Here is an 18,326-nt window from a genome sequence, read left to right as displayed (position 1 = left end):
TGAGGGTTTGTTCGTTCATATTTAATGACATCATTGATATTTTTGGATTTACATTTGCCATTTTGTTGTTTGATTCTATAAGTCTCATATATGTTTTATTCCTCCTATACTAACTTCTTCTCTCATTGTATCTTCAAATATTTTTTCAGACATTTATTTTCCTCTCTTTTTGGGCCTCCCATTACATGTTGGTTGATATGGTTTATGCTATCCTATAGGTCTCTACAGCTCTTTACTTTTCTTTAATCTTGTTTTCTCTGTTCTTTGAATTGAATAATTTGGCGTTAATCATCAAATTACTGATTCATTCTCTACTATCTTGCCATCTCTAATCTGCTGACAATCCCATCTAGTGAATTTTTCATGTTGGTTATGATACTCATCAACACTATCTCCTTCCTTCCTTCCTTCCTTCCTTCCTCCCTCCCTCCCTCCCTCCACTCCCCTCCCCTCCCTTCCCCTCCCCTCCTCTCCCGTCCTCTTTCCTACCTTCCTCCCTTCCTTCTTTCTGTTTTTAATTATCCATCAAAGTTCCATATATATTGAGTAATGGTCATCATATTTTGCCATTAACTTTTGAACATAATTTTCTTTAATTATTTGAACATATTTTAACAGTTGCTTGGAAATAATTATTAATCCAACATGTTGGCCCACTCTTGTTTCTACTGACTGATTTGTTTCCTGAGCATGGATTTCACATTCTTGATTCTTCATAAAACTGTGATTTTTGGTTGCAAACTGGACATCATAGATTATACTTTTTTTTAGCATCTCTGGATTCTATTTTTTAAATGTTTTTAAATTTTTAACTACTTTCCTGGATTAATCTGCAGAATATTTCTTTCTTTTTTCTTCTGCAATGTGTGCCACTGATGTCTCTACACAGTTTCTACATTCTTATTTAAATTATTTAGCTTGACATCTGTGGCTGCTTGGCATAGTGGTTATACAATAATTTGGGCAAATTTAGTGCTCAAATATCTTGAGTGTATAAGACTTCCACTCTCTGTTGATTGATTTGTATGTGATTTGGGAAGATATTCAAAATTGTGGCAGTTCTTAAGTCTCTTTGGACTTTCTTTCTCACTGGGCCCTCTTGGCTCTCCTCTAGAGACATATATTTTTCCATAATCCATATGATATAGTTTAGATACATGTCCCCACCAAAATCTCATGATGAAATGTAACTCCCAGTGTTAGAGGTGGGGCCTGGTAGGAGGTGACTGGATTACAGGAGTGGATTTCCCATGAATGGTTTTGCATCATCTTCTTGGTGCTGTGGTTGCAATAATGAGTGAATTCTCGTGAGATCTAGTAGTTTAAAAGTGTGTGGCACCTCCCCCTGACTCTTTTCCTGGCTCTGTTCTCACCATGTGAAGTGCCTGCTCCCCCTTCACCTTCTACCATGATTGGAAGCTTTCTGAGGCCTCCCCAGAAGCAGATGCCAACATTATGCTTCCCGAACAGCCTGCATAACCATGAGCCAATTAAACCTCTTTTCTTTATAATTTATCCAGTCTCAGCAATGCAAGAATGGCTTAATACACCATGTATTTATAGAGAGCCTATCTTAGCTTTTCTGTGGCTCTCTCATTTCTAAGGTCTCCCTTGTAAATTTCTGGCTGTGTGTGTGTGTGTGTGTGTGTGTGTGTGGCTATCCTTCTGTTGGTAAAACTGCATTTCTTGATGACCACATAGAGTGGTGTCAGGAGCAGCCCCAGTCAAGAAGGTTACAGACCCCTGCTGTTCTTACATGAAGTTCCAGCAATTTTCAAGAATAAATGCTTCTCAATTTATCATCTGTATTTGGTCAAGTTACAGAGTCCTAAAAGGGCTGCTTTTCAAAATTTTCTTCTATTTTATACTGCGTTTTGCAGAGATGATTCACTGACCTCTTTATCCCAACATAACTAGAAGTAGTACCATTAAAGTTGATTAATAAAATTGAATAAATGTTGCAGAGTGGATGTGAAATATAATAGGGTGTATAATTGTCTCTTCAATACTAATGGTAAATGACCAAATAAAGTCTTAGATAAGTTTAACATGTTTAGAATTGTTCCACTTTCAATGGTAGTGAAGGAATCAGCCTCTCAGCATCAACAGACTGTTAACTGCTGGTAGATATCATGATGATAACATTAACCTATCTTACCAAGACACTCTCCCCTGAGTCTCAATTTTCCCATCTGTAAAATGAGTGGGTCCTTTCAATTCTGACAAGATCCATTTGTATACACAAAAGTCTTTTTAGGCAGATCACCAGTGTTAAGATAATTATTTACAGATCATTACATCCTAATTTAGAGTGTCAGTGATAGAGGGAGTTATATACTATGTGGGACCCCAAAAAGCAAAGCTGTTTGGGTTGAAAGCCAGGGATGTGACCAAACCATATTCACTTCACTACTTCCACATATGCCACAGTAGCCCAGGAATCACCTTTAAGGAATCGCAGGGCACCAACAAACTCGATATAATAAACTATGTAGAAAATTTAACTTCCTAATTTCACAAGGGAGAAAAGTGAGGCTCAGGCAACTGACCCACTCACAGTTAAAGGACCTTATAGGTGAGCATTAATGTCTAGATGGATTAATCTTTTCAACAGCATTGCTATTAAATACCACTGTGCTTATTCTCATAGGCAGAAACTGGCATACCTGTGTCTATAATGTTATGCCTTTTACCTTAACTGACACTAATCTGGGCCTTAAAATATGTTTTGAATTTATTAATTAAACAATATGAATTATTCACAAAAATTAAAATACAGTTGATAAGAACCCATCCTATCATTCCCTATAATGTCTGACCTCTGCCCCATTTCATGTAGCTTCATACAGGAGACTTTTTAAAGGTTCTGTGTCTTATACCTTTTCCTGTGTATAGGGAATTATCTATTAATATTATTACCTTCCCTTGGAAAAAGAGAAGTAAAAAACACACTGACTCTATATTTAAGATTGGACCATGGTAGATTTTTTTGATTCAAGATGTGTCACATATAAGAGATCATTTTATATGGGTTGGGTCCACAGGAGCTGCCCAGATGAATGCTTTAATTTACTAAACTAGTTTCCTAAATAAGATTAAGTTATTAAGCTTCTTATGGTTTATCACCATTACTCTGGTTGAGCCTTACAGCAAACAGGTTATTGAGGATAAGCTGTTGATTCTGCTATAAAAGCCTTGGGGTGGTTGTATTTATCAGCGGCAGTCTATTTTTGATGGACTGGGTGAAGAAGGCTAGAGAAGAGGGGACGTATTTCCAGGTGAAATGGTGACTTGGTGGATTTTTACCTCTTAATACTATCATTAACCCTGGGGATGAAGCTATTTTGCACATAGTAAATTGCATACCCAGAATAACAGAAGAGGCAGACACCATCATAATTTTCTACTTTTTCTACAGAAATTTTAAACAAAGACCAGTTTTCATTTAGTGTTTGGGCAACTTTGCTTCTTCCTGATTCTCATTATGCGATAGCTTGTTGCCTTTATCCTGATGGGAAGAAGTACTCTCTTCTTTACCCCTCCCTAATTTCCTGTGTGGTTTCATGGAGGAACAGTTGAGCTCTAACCACTAAAACTAAAGTAAAATAGAATTAGGGTCAGTGGATTACTGATCTGCTTTTTATAGAATGCTCATGCAGAGAGATGTAGATGGTTTAATGGCTTATGTTTGTTCAACCCTTCCTATTTATCTGAAGTCCTTTTGTATTCAGTATCATTGTGTTCTTTCCATAAGCTATGTAACAGAGGCAGTATTTTTACTATCCTCATTCTACAGATGGAAGAAGGGTGGTTCAGAGAGGTAATGTTAATGACCTCATAATCACACAGTTAATAATCGAATAATTGTAAAGCCAGGCATTAAGATGAGGTCTTCTGTCTCTAGTTCTCATGCCTTTTATACAATATCAAACCACATAGAAAACAGAGGCAAAGCAACAAGTTAGTAAGTCATTATTCAACAAAAATTAGGAGAGGTTACACATGCCTCCAGCCTGCTTGTATTACAATCCTATAGTTAAAATAATTAAAATGCTTATTTACAAAAAAAAAAACTAAATAAATGAGTGGGGCATGGTCTTAAAGGTAAGAATAAAGAATATGAACACAAGATGTCTGATGTCATTCCCCACAGCGGCTTACCCTGTAGTTGACCTCCTCTAGGATAGTAGATGTGCCCACAGTGCATGCTGCTTGCCACAAGGTTTCCTTGATGCTACAGCCATAAAGGAACACATTCTTCTTTTGGGAGTGGCCATGGAAGTCACAGAAAACCTGCAATAGCCCAACAAAGGAGAAAATAAAACCAGGTCAGGTCATTGGTTTCTTAAATCCACTTAAATCGTATCTACTCATGTTCCATGGCTCAAAGAAAGTTTAAAATGTCAACTTTCTCGGAGGCTGTTGAGTTAGCAGACCAGCCACGTGGGGATCACTGGTGTCTTTGGCAAGAGTGACATTGATTGTACTGATGGAGTTATCAGGGGAGAATGAAGACTTTAAGGGTCTTGGGAGTGAATAGAATACGAAGAAACACAAGTCATGTATAGCTCTTTTGATAAATTTACTTGTGACTGGGTAGGAGGAATGGGCAAAGCTGGAAAAGAAAATAGGAACAAGGGCATTTTAAGATATCTATGAGCATTTTAAACAATTTGATGAGAACACATGGACACACAGAGGAGAAAAACACACACGCTGAGGCATTTCAGAGGGTGAAGAGTGGGAGAAGGGAGAGGATAAGGAAAAATAACTAATGGGTACTAGGCTTAATACCGGGGTGAGGAAACAGTCTGTACAACAAAGCTCCATGACACAAGTTTACCTGTGCAACAAATCTGTACTTGTACCCCTGAACTTGAAGGTTAAAAAAAATTAAAATAAAAGTCAATAGGAAAGATCCATCTAAAGCGAATTGGTGAAATATACAAAAACAGAAGCTAATCAATCACTCTAATTTTTCTCTAGGTTCCGATGTGGAAAAGAATAACCATCAAAACACAATGGCTTATCAAACAAAGGATTACTTTTCATTCATACTAGAGATTGGCTATGACTCTGCTCTGCATGTTTTCTTCATTCTAGGATCCAGGCTAAAGAAGGCCTAATTTGAAACATGCTACTCTTGTGGTAGAGGGGAAAAACAGTCAAAGGTAGAATCAGGTAATGGCCATTAAAGCTTCTACTGAAGCGTGGCAAACATCATATCTGCTCAAAGTCCACTGGTCAAAGAAAGTCACATAACCAATTTTATCAGTGGTGTAGGGAAGTACATTCCTCCTACATGGAGGTTCTGCAAATCATATAACAAGGGCAGTGATGCAAAATCTTATTATAAGGAGAGATGCTAATAATGGAGAAAAATAATACAATCTAAAAAAGACCACAACTTTTTTTCTATTCTTGTATGCATGACCCTTTGCAGTAGACTATGTTTCATCTTCATCAATAGGTAGAGTACATTTCTTCACCTCTTGAATATGCACTTAGCCATTGATATGGTTTGGCTGTGTTCCCACCCAAATCTCACCTTGAATTGTAATAATCTCCACATGTCAAGGGCAGGTCCAGGTGGAGGCAATTAAATCATGGGGGTAGGTCTTTCCCATGCTGTTCTCCTGATAGCGAATAAGTGTCATGAGACCTCATGGTTTTATAAAGGGGAATTCCCCTGTATTCGTTCTCTTGCCTGCTGCCATGTAAGATGTGACTTTGCCCCTCATTTGCCCTCCACCATGATCGTGAGGCCTCCCCAGCCATGTGGAACTGTGAGCCAATTAAACCTCTTTCATTTACAAATTACCTAGTCTCATGTATGTCTTCATTAGCAGCATAAGAACAGACTAATACAGCTATGTAGCATCTTTTGGTCAATAAGAATGAGCAAATATGATGCAAGGTGAGGCATATTAAGGGGTTTGCAGTCTTGCTGTTCCCAGGAACCTTGCAACAACCATCATGTGAGTAAACATAGGCTGGGCTGCTGGATGATGAGACTCTGCAAAGTCATCCCGATTGACCTAGCTGATATCAAGCCAACCACTAGGTATGTGAATGGATCTAACTTAGACCACCCAGTCCTAGCCAACCTGGCTCAGAGCAGAGGAATCATAATGCATAGCTTTTGTTTAAGCCACTAAGTTTTGCTATGGTTTATTATACAACAAAAGCTAATTGTTAGAATAATCTCTCCTCCTAGTCTAAATATTTGTTTCCCTCCCTTCCACATACAAAATACACTCACCTATTCTCCAAGGAAGATACACCTAAAGAGCCCATTCCATCACAGTATCAGTCTCAGCCCAAAATTCCATTATAGTTTCTATATCCTGTGTATGCCTTCTCCTTATCTATGAACAAAAAGGCAAGCCGCCTGTTTTCTGTTCATCTACCTACAATGGTTGAATGAGGAAATAATATCCCCAGTAACACTCATGTTTCAAAGGGGATGAATAAGATGGATATAGCAGTTGCTGGTTCATAACAATTCTATAATGCTCTCATCCAGGCATTGTGAGATGCCTGTATGCTTTGGGTAGGGCCAGTTGGTTGATTAGACCCTGGTTCTGCTCCCTGTCATTAGTTGTCCAGTATTATTTTTTCTACAGATATTTACTCTTTCCTTGTGAGGTACTTATTTTTCCTGTATCTTTGTTGGCCGTGCATGAAAAGGGCATTGAACAATATTGCCTGCTTTAAGGCAAAGCCTCTAACTTCTCCAATTCCTGATGTAGAAGTTTGGGGTCCAAAGATCATTTTGGTCTGAAAAAGTCACAGTCTCTTTGAATCAAAACATTAAAAGAATGGAAATGAAACACGACAGTAAAAGAAAATATTTTTCTTTTTTTTCTTGACTTTAATTTCTCTAAAACACAACTGACAGTCTAAAGAAAAATAGTAGCAATATACTGCATGCTTATGGCATATGTAAAAGTAAATGTATCACAATCATATTATAAAATGTGAGAAAATAAATGGTAATATACTGTCATAAGGTCCTTGTAGTAGAGATGAAGCAGTATGTTATCTCAAGGTAGACTCTAATTAATTAAAGATAGATATTGTAAACAATAGGGCAAACACTAAATTACTTTTAAGGGGCATGAATAATAATTCAAATGTGGAGATAAATTGGGATCATAAAAATGCTCAATGAATAAAAGAGAAAGCAGAAAAGATAGGAAGCTCTAAGAACACATGAAAAAATAGAAAACAGCAAAATGGTAGATTTCAACCCAAACATATCAATAATCTTACTTATTGTAAACGGTCAAAACACACTAATTAAAAGGTAAAGAGTATCAGTTTGGATAAATAAGAAAGATCAAATATATTCTGCCTACACGAAGTTCATTTTAAATAAAAAGACACAGATAGATAGATAGGTTGAAAGTAAAAGGATGTAAAATATAGTATGCAAATACAAAACAAAAGAATGCTAGAGTAGCTATATTAATTATCAGATAAAGTAGACATCAGAACAAGAAGAATTATCTGGGATAGAGAGAGATACGGTGGTTGATATGTCCCTCCTGTCTTTGGTGGTTAAGTGCTACCACTTGGCCTCTGTACTCTAGGATTGCATAATCTCCATAAAATCAAAGACCCCATCTTGCCAGGCGCAGTGGCTCACTCCTGGAAATCCCAGCACTTTGGGAGGCCGAGCCAGGTAGATCACCTGAGGTCAGGAGTTCGAGACCAGCCTGGCCAACATGGTGAAACCCCGTCTCTACTAAAAATACAAAACATTGGCCAGGCATGGTGGCATGTGCCTGTAATCCCAGCTACTTAGGAGGCTGAGGCAGGAGAATTGCTTGAACCTGGGAGGTGGAGGTTGCAGTGAGCCGAGATCGTGCCATTGCACTCCAGCCTGGGCAAAAAGAGCAAAACTCTGTCTCAAAAAAAAAAAAAAAAACAAAACTCAATGGTAGCATCCCCTACAAACCTGGCCTTCAAAGGAGAACAACTACAGATTTTGTCAAGGATGAAGACACTAATGTATTTCTCATTGCTTCATGGAGGGAGTGTCTTCTGAGCCCTCTCATAAACAGGATAAACTCAGTATACATTTCTATCTCCTAGAGACTTTGCATACTCTCCCCTACATTATGCCAGCAAAGCTCTGGAATCTTGACCTTACTAAATGTAGACTATTGTTGAGCACAACATTCATTCAACCACCCAATTAAGCTGTTAGATCCACTTCCAGCTGCGCAAGCTAATACATTAAATTTAGAACCTCTAGATTGTATACTCATGTCAATGAAGTCAGCCAAATCTAGTGAATTTCTGCCCTTATTAGAATACTCCCACACATGTTGCCCAGGTTTCTAATGATATATATTATCAAATCTTGTAATTCTTTTGTGTGCAAGCTATTTCTTTTTGGGTAACAGCATGTACTTATCTTCTAGGATCATGCTGATATTTGATTCTAGTTAGGAGATCAGGAGGCAACATGAGGTAGTTGTTGTGGGTCTTGAAAAAACTTGGCTCAGTCTCTAGAGGCATCTGTTCCAGGTGATGTTATTATAGAATTTTCCAGCAGGGGAAGGCTAGTCTCCTCAGTTACTATTGCTACTGATATGTGAGGCTTGCATGATTTGCATGATGTCCTATTCTAGACTTTAGAGCAGTGGGTCTCTCTCTCTCTGTCTTTTTTTCTTTTCTTTTTCTTTTCTTTTCTTTTTTTTTGAGACATAGTCTTACTCTTTCACCCAGGCTGAGAGTGCAGTGGTGCAAACATGGCTCACTGCAACCTTCGAGATCCTGGGCTCAAGTTATCTTCCTGCCTCAGCCTCCCAAGTAGCTAGGACTACAGGCAAGCGACACCATACCTGGCTAATTTTTAAAATACTTTTGTAGAGACAGGATATCCCTCTGTTGCCCAGGATGGGTCTGAAATATTAATAAGCATCAGAATAACCTGGAGGTCTTGTTAAAGCAGACTGCTGAGCCACACCCTGGCAATTCTGTGATTCAGGTAGGTCTGGGTTGAGCCCAGTAATTTGCATTTCTGGCAAGTTTCCGGGTGATGCTCATGCCCCAGTCCCAGGACCTTACTTTCAAAGCCTCTAGTCTAAAGGAACAAATAAAATAATTGTTTGAGGTTTAATCCTCTACTATCACTAATTTTCCACTAACTTTTACATCTTACATCTTAGTTTCTCTCTGTGAATAAACACTCACCATTCTTATGAAAAGTGTGCAAACAAATTAAAACTGTGTCTTAGCAACAGATTTCTCAATAAAGCCAGAAGCTATGCCTCCTTGGTGATAGGCACTCCTTAAATGCTAAATTCAACTGGAGAAAATAGCTTTTCTTCCTTCCCTGATCCTTACAGACTCTGAAAAAGGAAGTAAACGACAAATTATAGAGCTATTCACCTGCAGGAATAAACATGGTGAGTTCTAGTAGCCACAGAAGATTCAGAGTGAAGGAGAAGGAGACATTGTTCTGCTTGTTGCTCAAACGATATCCCTAAAAACAAATGCCTGTTAATTCTAAGAAACATGTGTTCCTCCAAATTGCAGGGTGCAATTACAAGGCAATTATCCAATTATTTAAGTTAAGGAAGCTTTTTCTTTTCTACTGTAAGATTTAATACTTATACTTCTTTTCAGTAAAATTCTTTAACAGGTAAGCAGAAACTGTTCCCAATACAATATTTACAGGTTAATCAATAGCCCTATTTTTTTTTTAAGACAGAGTCTCACTCAGACTGGAGTGCAATGGCCCATTCTCAGCTCACTTGCAACCTCCATGTCCCAGGTTCAAGTGATTCTCGTGGCTCAGCCTTCCGAGTAGCCAGGACTACAGGTGCCTGCCACCACGCTCAGCTAACTTTTTGTGTTTTTAGTAGAGACAGGGTTTTGCCATGTTGCTCAGGCTGGTCTCAAACTCCTGAGCTCAGGCAATCTGCCTGCCTTGTCCTCCCAAAGTGCTAGGATTACAGGCATGAGCCACCGCTCCCCACCTCAATAGCCCTATCTTGTTTATCAATTGATTCAACAAATATTTACTGGGTAACTGCTACGTAATAGGAGAAGTTAAAATTTTAATATAACACAGCACTGCTCTCCATAACAATAATAATAGCAACAATAGTTAATTTATTGAAGACTCTAGATAGCATGCTAAAAATTTAATCTAGATTATCCCATGATGAAGTAGGTGTTATTATTATGCCCATTTTGTGGCCAAGAACACTGAATTCCAGATAAAAGAAGTAACTTGCCCAAGTTTGTATTGTTATTGTGTGAATAAATATTGGAGCCCCAGTTTGCCCTAACCCAGAGGCAATGTTTTAAAACACTTTTCATTTCTATATTACCCCATCCAGAAGCTGATTTGTTGATATTATACCACAAGCCAATAGGTCATTGTATTACCATGAGAGAAGAGCGGAAGTAGAGATAAGCAGTGTTCTCTGGGAACCCAATAAGAACAGTTGCACCCTTCCAGGGGGCAGCATTCACATTGCACTCCAAGGGAGCAGCACCTTGGAAGTGTGCTATGTGATGCTTCTGGGATTCTCAAGGGAGGTTATACATAAGATGAACCTTACTGAGTGAGAGCTATCCAAGCAAATGACAAAAGAGCGAGAAGGATCTGTGGATTTGAGGTATTAACAATAATTTGGAATAAGAGGGTAGAGTGAAAGGAGAATAAATTAGGTATCTACAGAAGTGGGCAGTGGTCAGATCGTTAATGCACTTGTACATCATTCTAGAATGTTGAGACATTTTCTTGAAGGTGGTGAAGGAGCCTTTAAACTAAGCGTGAAGGAGCCTTTAAACTAAGCAAGAAGGAGCAAGATGATCAGATCATTAAAACAGAAGAACAGAAGTGTTAAGATGGTAGGGACTGAGACTAGGCAAGTGAGATGAGAAGGGCCTAGCTTAAGGCACGAGACATAAGTATACAAAGAAAAGAAGTTTTGTGAGAGTAAAGAAGTAAAATCTACAGGAGTTAGAGACAATAGATTTAGAGGCTAAGAAAGGAAGAGGTTAGGAATAACTCCTTGATTTCCAGATTAAGTAAACAGGCAATGATTGTGCCTTTCCACAAAGGCAAGGAACATAGGAAGAAATGCAGAATTGAAGACTTTGTGTAGTTTCATCTAGTTTCCTTTGAGCTGGAGTGTTTAGTTTTGAACTTTTGTCCTTTGACTAGACCAATTCCCCTCTCTGTGTCTCAGTTTCTTCATCAGGAAGGTATATGGTATGGATTGGATTATGTATCTTCCTGGGACCTTTTCCAATGCATTCTTGTCTGAGCTAAATTGCAAGGTTAATTTAGTTCATGCAAACATGAGTTCCATGATTTCTTGCTCAGCAAAGAAGCTGATGAGGACCAGATTACCATGCTTCTCACATGCCTTCCTCATCTCCTTCCTCCTTGGTCCCATTCTAGTTCCCCTGCAAGTGAATAGGTCCCCCTTGTTCAAGAGGTTACCCTCTCCCTCTCAAACACCTCTCCCTTAGCCGTTCCCTTTTTCCCCAGGGCTCACCTATTCCTGATTGTGTTTACTGCTCTGCTTTGCCAATGTAAACTGCTGTGTTTTCCATTCTGACATCTCGGTCTCATTCCTGCTTCCCAGTATCAAGACATTTGCATTATTTATACCATTGTCACAGGAAAATGAAGGCAAGGCTGAAGCCTAGAGGAGATATATTCGAGAATATGATGGAAACCCAAAACAGCAATGTGTCCAATTAAACCAACAGAGGCTAACTAAAGCCCTGGAGGTTCCAGCTTGTGTACAATATTGTGCAGATGGCATTCAGCCCAAGTTCCTAAATGGAGTTAACATCTCTTTGAGGGAAATGATATTGGTGACATGTTCAGCTACCTTCCAAGAGGCCAATTTGCAAGACCACATTTCCTAGTCTTTTTATTGATAGCCATACTCTCTCCTTAGTAAGTGCTTCATCTGAGTCATCAGCAACATCCAGTCCTAGCTGAGGTTAACCACATTAGGCACATGCAGATTTTATTCCTAAAACCACCTGAAAGGGGATTTTATGCTCTGTTTCCTTTCCCAAAGTGAGAGACTCAGACTTTCACTTAAATTGGGTCATCATGGGCCAAAGTTTCAATATGGCCTTAGAAAAGCAGCCTTTACTTACAGATCAGTCTTGGCCCCCTCCAATGGCCACTTTGGGGAGAAAAATTTCACATTAAACTCAATAGAATGTATCAATAACCAACTGCTCATGAGACTGCCCACAGTGGGACCCTTTATGCTGAAGGACATTTTTGGCCATCTCACCTCAGTAGCATGTATTATAATGTTCTTTCCAAAATATTTCAGTTACAATGAAAGAGTGCCTGTAAATCAACCCAAAAACATACAATCTAATATGTGGCTTTGTTTTGTATCTAATGCCCTTCTAGTAAGTAATGATTTTAATGTCTATTATTTATTTGAATGCCAGATATGTGTCGGTCACCATGCTGAGATTTTACACTCCTCTATAATCAGTATAAGAAGTCCTAAAGGAGGATGTTATCCAAATATAGAGATGAGGTTCAATTTCTTCTAAAGTTAAAGGAGGTTAAGCAACTTGCAGATGGCTACCCATTAGAAAGTGATGTGTGATATCTCAAACTCTAATCAGCATGGTTCTAAAAGTTTTCCAAACACGACATTTTAAAACATTTGATGGACGAGTGATGAAGAACAATATAACAAAACTCTCAATTAGTGTATTTGAAAGTGAGTGGTCTTGCGTTTTTCCACTCTCCATCTCTGGCCAGCCATCCCTCCATCAGTGGTAAGCCTAACGCCCTGAGAAGGCACTTATGCAGTGAGTTCCTGGGCAGATTCCTCAAGAGTTAAATCTGTTCCCTTTCCCCAGTTTCAGACATTGAAGGGAGAGAAGCAGTAGCCTGGATGTCACCTTTCTACACAATCCCTGCAACCTATCAGCCTGAGAGGCCTTTGCCATCTGTCTCGCTCAGTTGCAGGTACTGAAGTTCTCGAGGTAGAAGCATTAATCTGTTTGGTGTACCAAGCCCAATCAGAGCAGATGGTTATTGGGACCTCTGTCTTCACCAAAATGTGGGATTCAGACTAGTCTTTTTGACCTATAACAAGGCTTCTATATTGTCTGGCTAAACCCTTGGGGTAGGCTGGGGACTGAATACTGACCTATCACCACGCCTACTCAGTCCCTGTAAAGAGATTTGCCCTTGGCTTTTGCCTCTGTTTCTGAGTTGCTTTCCTAACTGAGAACTGTTGATTGCCTTGGCCCCCAAGGATGGACTGTGCTTTGCTCTGGGCAACCCTCACTGTCTGCGATGAGAACTTTAAGCCCTACGCCCAATGCCCTTGGCCACGATCATTGCTACCTTGCTGTGTCTACCAGATTAGTTTCCTTCAGACATGCACAAGTCTCTTCCGTGTCTTCATCGGAAGCCTCTGTTTTCACTTCTGGCCTTCACGGAGAGCAGCCTTATGGCAAAATTTGTCCCTCTGGCCCCATCTCTATGTATTTCTTGCTTTCACCTATTTCCACTAGCTCTGGGCAGAGGGACCTTCACAAAGGCTGAAGAGGAATGCTTTCTAAGCGGTTACCCTCCTATTTTCCCCTCCCCTCCATCTCCTCATTTCATTCCATTCCACAACAAATAAAACATAAGAAATTTGTTTAGACTTCTTTGAAAATTCTGACTTGCCCTCCCTCTAAGAACATCACAGATTTTTGACCAGGCACAGTGGCTCACGCCTGTAATCCCAACACTTTGGGAGGCCAAGGCGGGCCGATCATGAGGTCAAGAGATAGAGACCATCCTAGCCAACATGGTGAAACCCCGTTTCTACTAAAAATACAAAAATTAGCCAGGTGTGGTGGCACGTGCCTACAGTCCCAGCTACTCAGGAAGCTGAGACAGGAGAATTGCTTGAACCCGGGAGGCAGAAATTTCAGTGAAATGAGATTGCACCGCTGCACTCCAGCCTGGTGACAGATCGAGACTCCATCTCAAAAAAACAAACAAACAAAAAAGAATATCCCAGATTTTCAGCTCTTGTGTTACACAGAAACTGCATTGAAGACACTGTTGAGAGCAAGAGAAAAAATGCCCTTTGCTTTTCACTAAAATTTATCAAGAAACTGAAGCAATTCAATTAAATGTAGTTTTTTTGTGTCAGTAAAAATATACACAAAACTTGGTTTCTGGTATGGTAAAGAAGCCTTGTTTAACCTTCATTCTGATAGCACGGGAACAATTCCAAATAAAAGAATATGGAAGCAAACTGAAATATTTTTAATTCAGGACCTTTATGGGTATTCTGTCCTTCCTGATTATGGAACAGGAGTGTTTGTTCTTTTCCTACCATATCCTCAAATGTAAAAAAAGGGAAATTCTAGATGTAGTACCTTAACATGAGTTATGAAAATAAGCAAAAATAACACTTATTCTTCTGCTACTGCTAAGGAATAAAGTGGAAATAAAACAATTCATGTGTATAAAATATCTTGAGGCCCTTGGCGACAAGGGTTACAGAAAGGAATACGCCATCCTTTTTTTCATCTCCTTTTGTGCTTCTTTTAAAAGAAGCTGATTAACCCAAAACATATGCCAGAGGGACAAAATAAAACCAGAAAAATCATTTAAGTAGCTAAAAATTCTATTCCACTGGGCCCCAGAGAAAGACAAAACTACAATATGCCCACCCTGTCCTCTGGCAGAAGGCAGCTCAGTTTGTGTGAGTTATAAACAGAAATCGATGCGCTCTTCAAAGAGGACTGAAATCCCTTTACCAAAATGCACTCAGATAGTGAGAGCCAAGAGGATAGGAATCGATCCCATTCCCATTTCCGAAGCCCCAATTACTTGAACAGCACAGGGGCCAGGCCAGCTGCAATATGGCAGCTCAGAAGAGGCTGTCCACCTGGCTCCCCAGGAACTTGCTGTAGTAGCCTAAGAACTTTCTTCCACTCCCAAGGATGTCCCTGACGGTCCTCATCTGCCCCCTTGGCCATGAGCCTCTTGGCTTTTAGGGGGAGCTCCACAAAGGGAAACTGGTTCAATGCCTTCTGCTAGCTGACTGTAGAGCTTGTCCGCTTCTTTGGGCTTCTCTGCTTATAGGTCGCCTCTCTGGCTGGATCTTTCTGACTTCTAAACAGACCTTCTTCTACAACCTTTCTGCTCTTTCCTGGGAAAACTGTTTTCCTTGGCTCACATGCCTGTATGCTAGTCAGCTTCATTTAGGGGAGCCCCCTTTGTCTCCTCATTGCATTTTAAATCTCTGTGACTTTGCTTTAATTTTAATTTTCTGTATTTAGGTAAATGTGTACCTAGAGTGAAAAACACAGATCCTGAATATATAGTTCAATGAGTTTTTGTGTAACCGACTCTGATCACGATATTGAACATCTCTGCTAACCTATAAAGTTCCCTCCTGACCCCTACTATTCAATGCTCTTCCTCAGAGGCAAACACTGTTCAATTTATCTCCCCATAAATTACTTTTACTGATCTTATACTTTACATAAACAGACACATAGAGAATAGAGAATGTAGTCTTTAGTGTCTAGCTTCTTTCACTCAATATAATGTTTATGAGATTCACCCATGTTATTGACTATATCATAGTTCATTTTTTTGGTTTGGTTTTGGTTTTAGTTACTGAATAATATTCCAGTGCATAAATATACCAAACTTTGCTGTGTCTGGGCTTCTGTATCTAACATCTGGACTCTCTAACAAACAAAAGGGACAGAAAACCTGGGTTAAAGAAAATGGGAATGGAGTCACAAGAAGGTCTGTGTGATATCAAATGAATCTCTGTGACCCATCAAATGAGAAGCTTCTTTTCCTTTGCCCTGTGTAGTAACCCCAAGCACAGAAAACTCCCGGACTTTCAATTTCACAGGGCAGAAGACCCAAGAGATCATAGGCCTACAGATTCTTTGAGGAAAGAATATTTCTCAGCCTTACTAGAATAAAATCCAAGGGAAACTCTTCTTCATGCAAGTCCAGCTCAAATGGTACTTCTAATCTGTGGCTTTTCCATAACCCTGAGAGAAAATGACTCAACCCTTCATCTACGTTCCTATCAAAGCTCACATGGGCCTTTGTTACAGTGCTTACTATTTTCTACCACTCCGGTTTCCTTGTAGACCTGACTCTACTTTCTACCAAAGTAAAATCTGGGTTCCTCAAAGAAAAGGACAATCTTAAATAAAAAATTTTCTTTGTATCCCTGACACGTAGCACCATAATTATACATATATGATGCAAGTGAATGAAGAAATGAATGACTGCCTACATTGGGTGGATGTGTGGGTGGATGGATAAGTGGTTGGATGTATAAATGGATGATGGATGGCTAGGTGAGTGGATGGACAGATATATGGATGAGTGGAGGAATTACACAATATGTGAATATTGCCATATTCACTATAAACTGAATGACTTGTCTGGTATTTAGCAATGCTCAACGCTCTCAGGGTACTGCTTTTTCTCACAGCACCTCATTCTTTTTTGTCCTGGGAGTCATATTAATCCACTCACCAATAGGCAAATGTCTGAATAGTATCTAGAACCGGTGGAACTTCCTAGCCACCATAAAGTGGCTTCCCAGTGCTTCAGAAAACATTTTCATAAGAGCCAGAATTTGGGCAGAGTCACAGTTAATCTCATCGCAGTGGAAATCTTCCCAGTACAGGACAGGCCTGAGTGCTGAGTGAGTGGCAGCGCTTGTGCTGCCAGCAGGAGACTCATTAAATATAGCCTCCTAGGTAACTAAAAGGTGATGTTGAGCCCATTAGAGAGCTTTGTAACACTGTGAACAGCATTTAGTGCTCAGCTGTTTCTCACCCACCTCTCAGATGGTCCCAGCAGGAAACATGTCTGTGGCTGTCATGTTTATAGCTAATTAATGTTTATTTATATTTTTAAACAAGGCTTTCACCTGTCATGCTTTAAAATAAATGTTCTGCTCCTCAATTAGAGGTTGTCAGAGCAGAGAGGAATTCTGTTTTGTTGTGGATTGAATGTGTGCGTGTTTAAATGTGTATTATATAGGGATTTCTTCCTTTTAAGTCCCACTCTCTGTCTCTCCTCTTAGAAGCTAAAGCTTTCTACTCAGAGAAACATACTTTTTTTCAAATTGTGACCTGCTGTTCAGGCCATGTGCTTGCTTCCAGAGGGCAGACTGCAGAGATTGCGGTGCCTTCTAAGATTGGAGGAGGGAGAAGGTCAGAATGAAAAGATTGTACATTTTCAGCAGTGTAGAACCAGTATCCTTGTTTTTAACTTTGTAATTTCAATAGCTTTAGTAGTTTTTGGTTACGTGGATGAATTCTATAGTGGTAAAGTCCCCTTTAAGTGTACCTATCACCTGAATAGTGTACATTGAACCCAACAGGTAATTTTTCATTTCACTCCACTCCCACCAACCCCCTTCTGTTTCTCCAAGTGTCCATTATACCAGTCTGTATGCCTTTGCATACCTGTAGCTTATCCCACTTAATGAGAACATGTGGTATTTCATTCCTGGGTTATTTCACGTAGGATAATGGCCTCCAGTTCCATTCAAGTTGCTGCAAAAAATATTAATTCATTCTTTTTAAGGTTGAGTAGTATTCCATGGTATATGTATATGTGCATCTGTGTATAAATATATATATAAATATATACACTGTGTATTTTTATATATATACACTATATACATATATATACACAGACACAAACATATCTGTGTGCATATTTATATACGCCACATTTTCTTTATCCACTCATCAATTGATGGTGACTTAGGTTGATTCCATATCTTTGGGCAATTATGAATTGTGCTGCAATAAACATATATGTGCAGGTATCTTTTTAATACAATAACTTTTTTATTCCTTTGGGTAGATACCCAGTAGTGGGATTGCTGGATCAAATAGTAGATCTCCTTTTAGTTCTTTGAGAAATCACCATACTGTTTTTCATAGAGGTTGTACTAACATACATTCCCATTGGTAGTGTATAAGCATTCCCTTTTCACTGCATCCATGCCTACATCTGTTGTTTTTGATCTTTTAAAAACGGCCATTCTTACTGGGGTAAAGTGGTATCTCACTGCAGTTTTAATTTACATATCCCTGATAATTAGTGACATTGAGCATTTTCTCATGTTTCTTGGTCACTCATATAACTTCTTTTGAGAAATATCTGTTCACGTCATTTAACCACATTTTAATAACATTATTTCTTTTTTGTCTTGCTGATTTGTTTGAGTTTCTTGTAGATTTTGGATATTAGTCTTTTATCAGATGTATAGTTTGCAAATATTTTCTCCCATTCT

At 39.2% G+C, this 18,326-nt stretch overlaps 1 protein-coding gene across 2 annotated transcripts in view; it reads right to left on the bottom strand.

Moving 5' to 3' along the window:
- The window catches only part of AGBL1 (AGBL carboxypeptidase 1), a 948,924-nt gene that overhangs the window by 485,175 nt on the left and 445,423 nt on the right, over nucleotides 1–18,326 (bottom strand). For both annotated transcript variants that reach the window (XM_004056715.5, XM_063698809.1), the window contains exon 20: nucleotides 4,162–4,293. In XM_004056715.5, coding sequence (XP_004056763.4) covers nucleotides 4,162–4,293 — 132 coding nt within the window. The remainder of the gene's footprint in view (nucleotides 1–4,161; nucleotides 4,294–18,326) is intronic.

This window comes from Gorilla gorilla, chromosome 16, assembly GCF_029281585.2.
Source record: "Gorilla gorilla gorilla isolate KB3781 chromosome 16, NHGRI_mGorGor1-v2.1_pri, whole genome shotgun sequence".
NCBI classification, from domain to species: domain Eukaryota; kingdom Metazoa; phylum Chordata; class Mammalia; order Primates; family Hominidae; genus Gorilla; species Gorilla gorilla.
The sequence above is the reverse complement of the archived record's forward strand: the minus strand, read 5'-3'. Positions and strand labels throughout refer to the sequence as shown.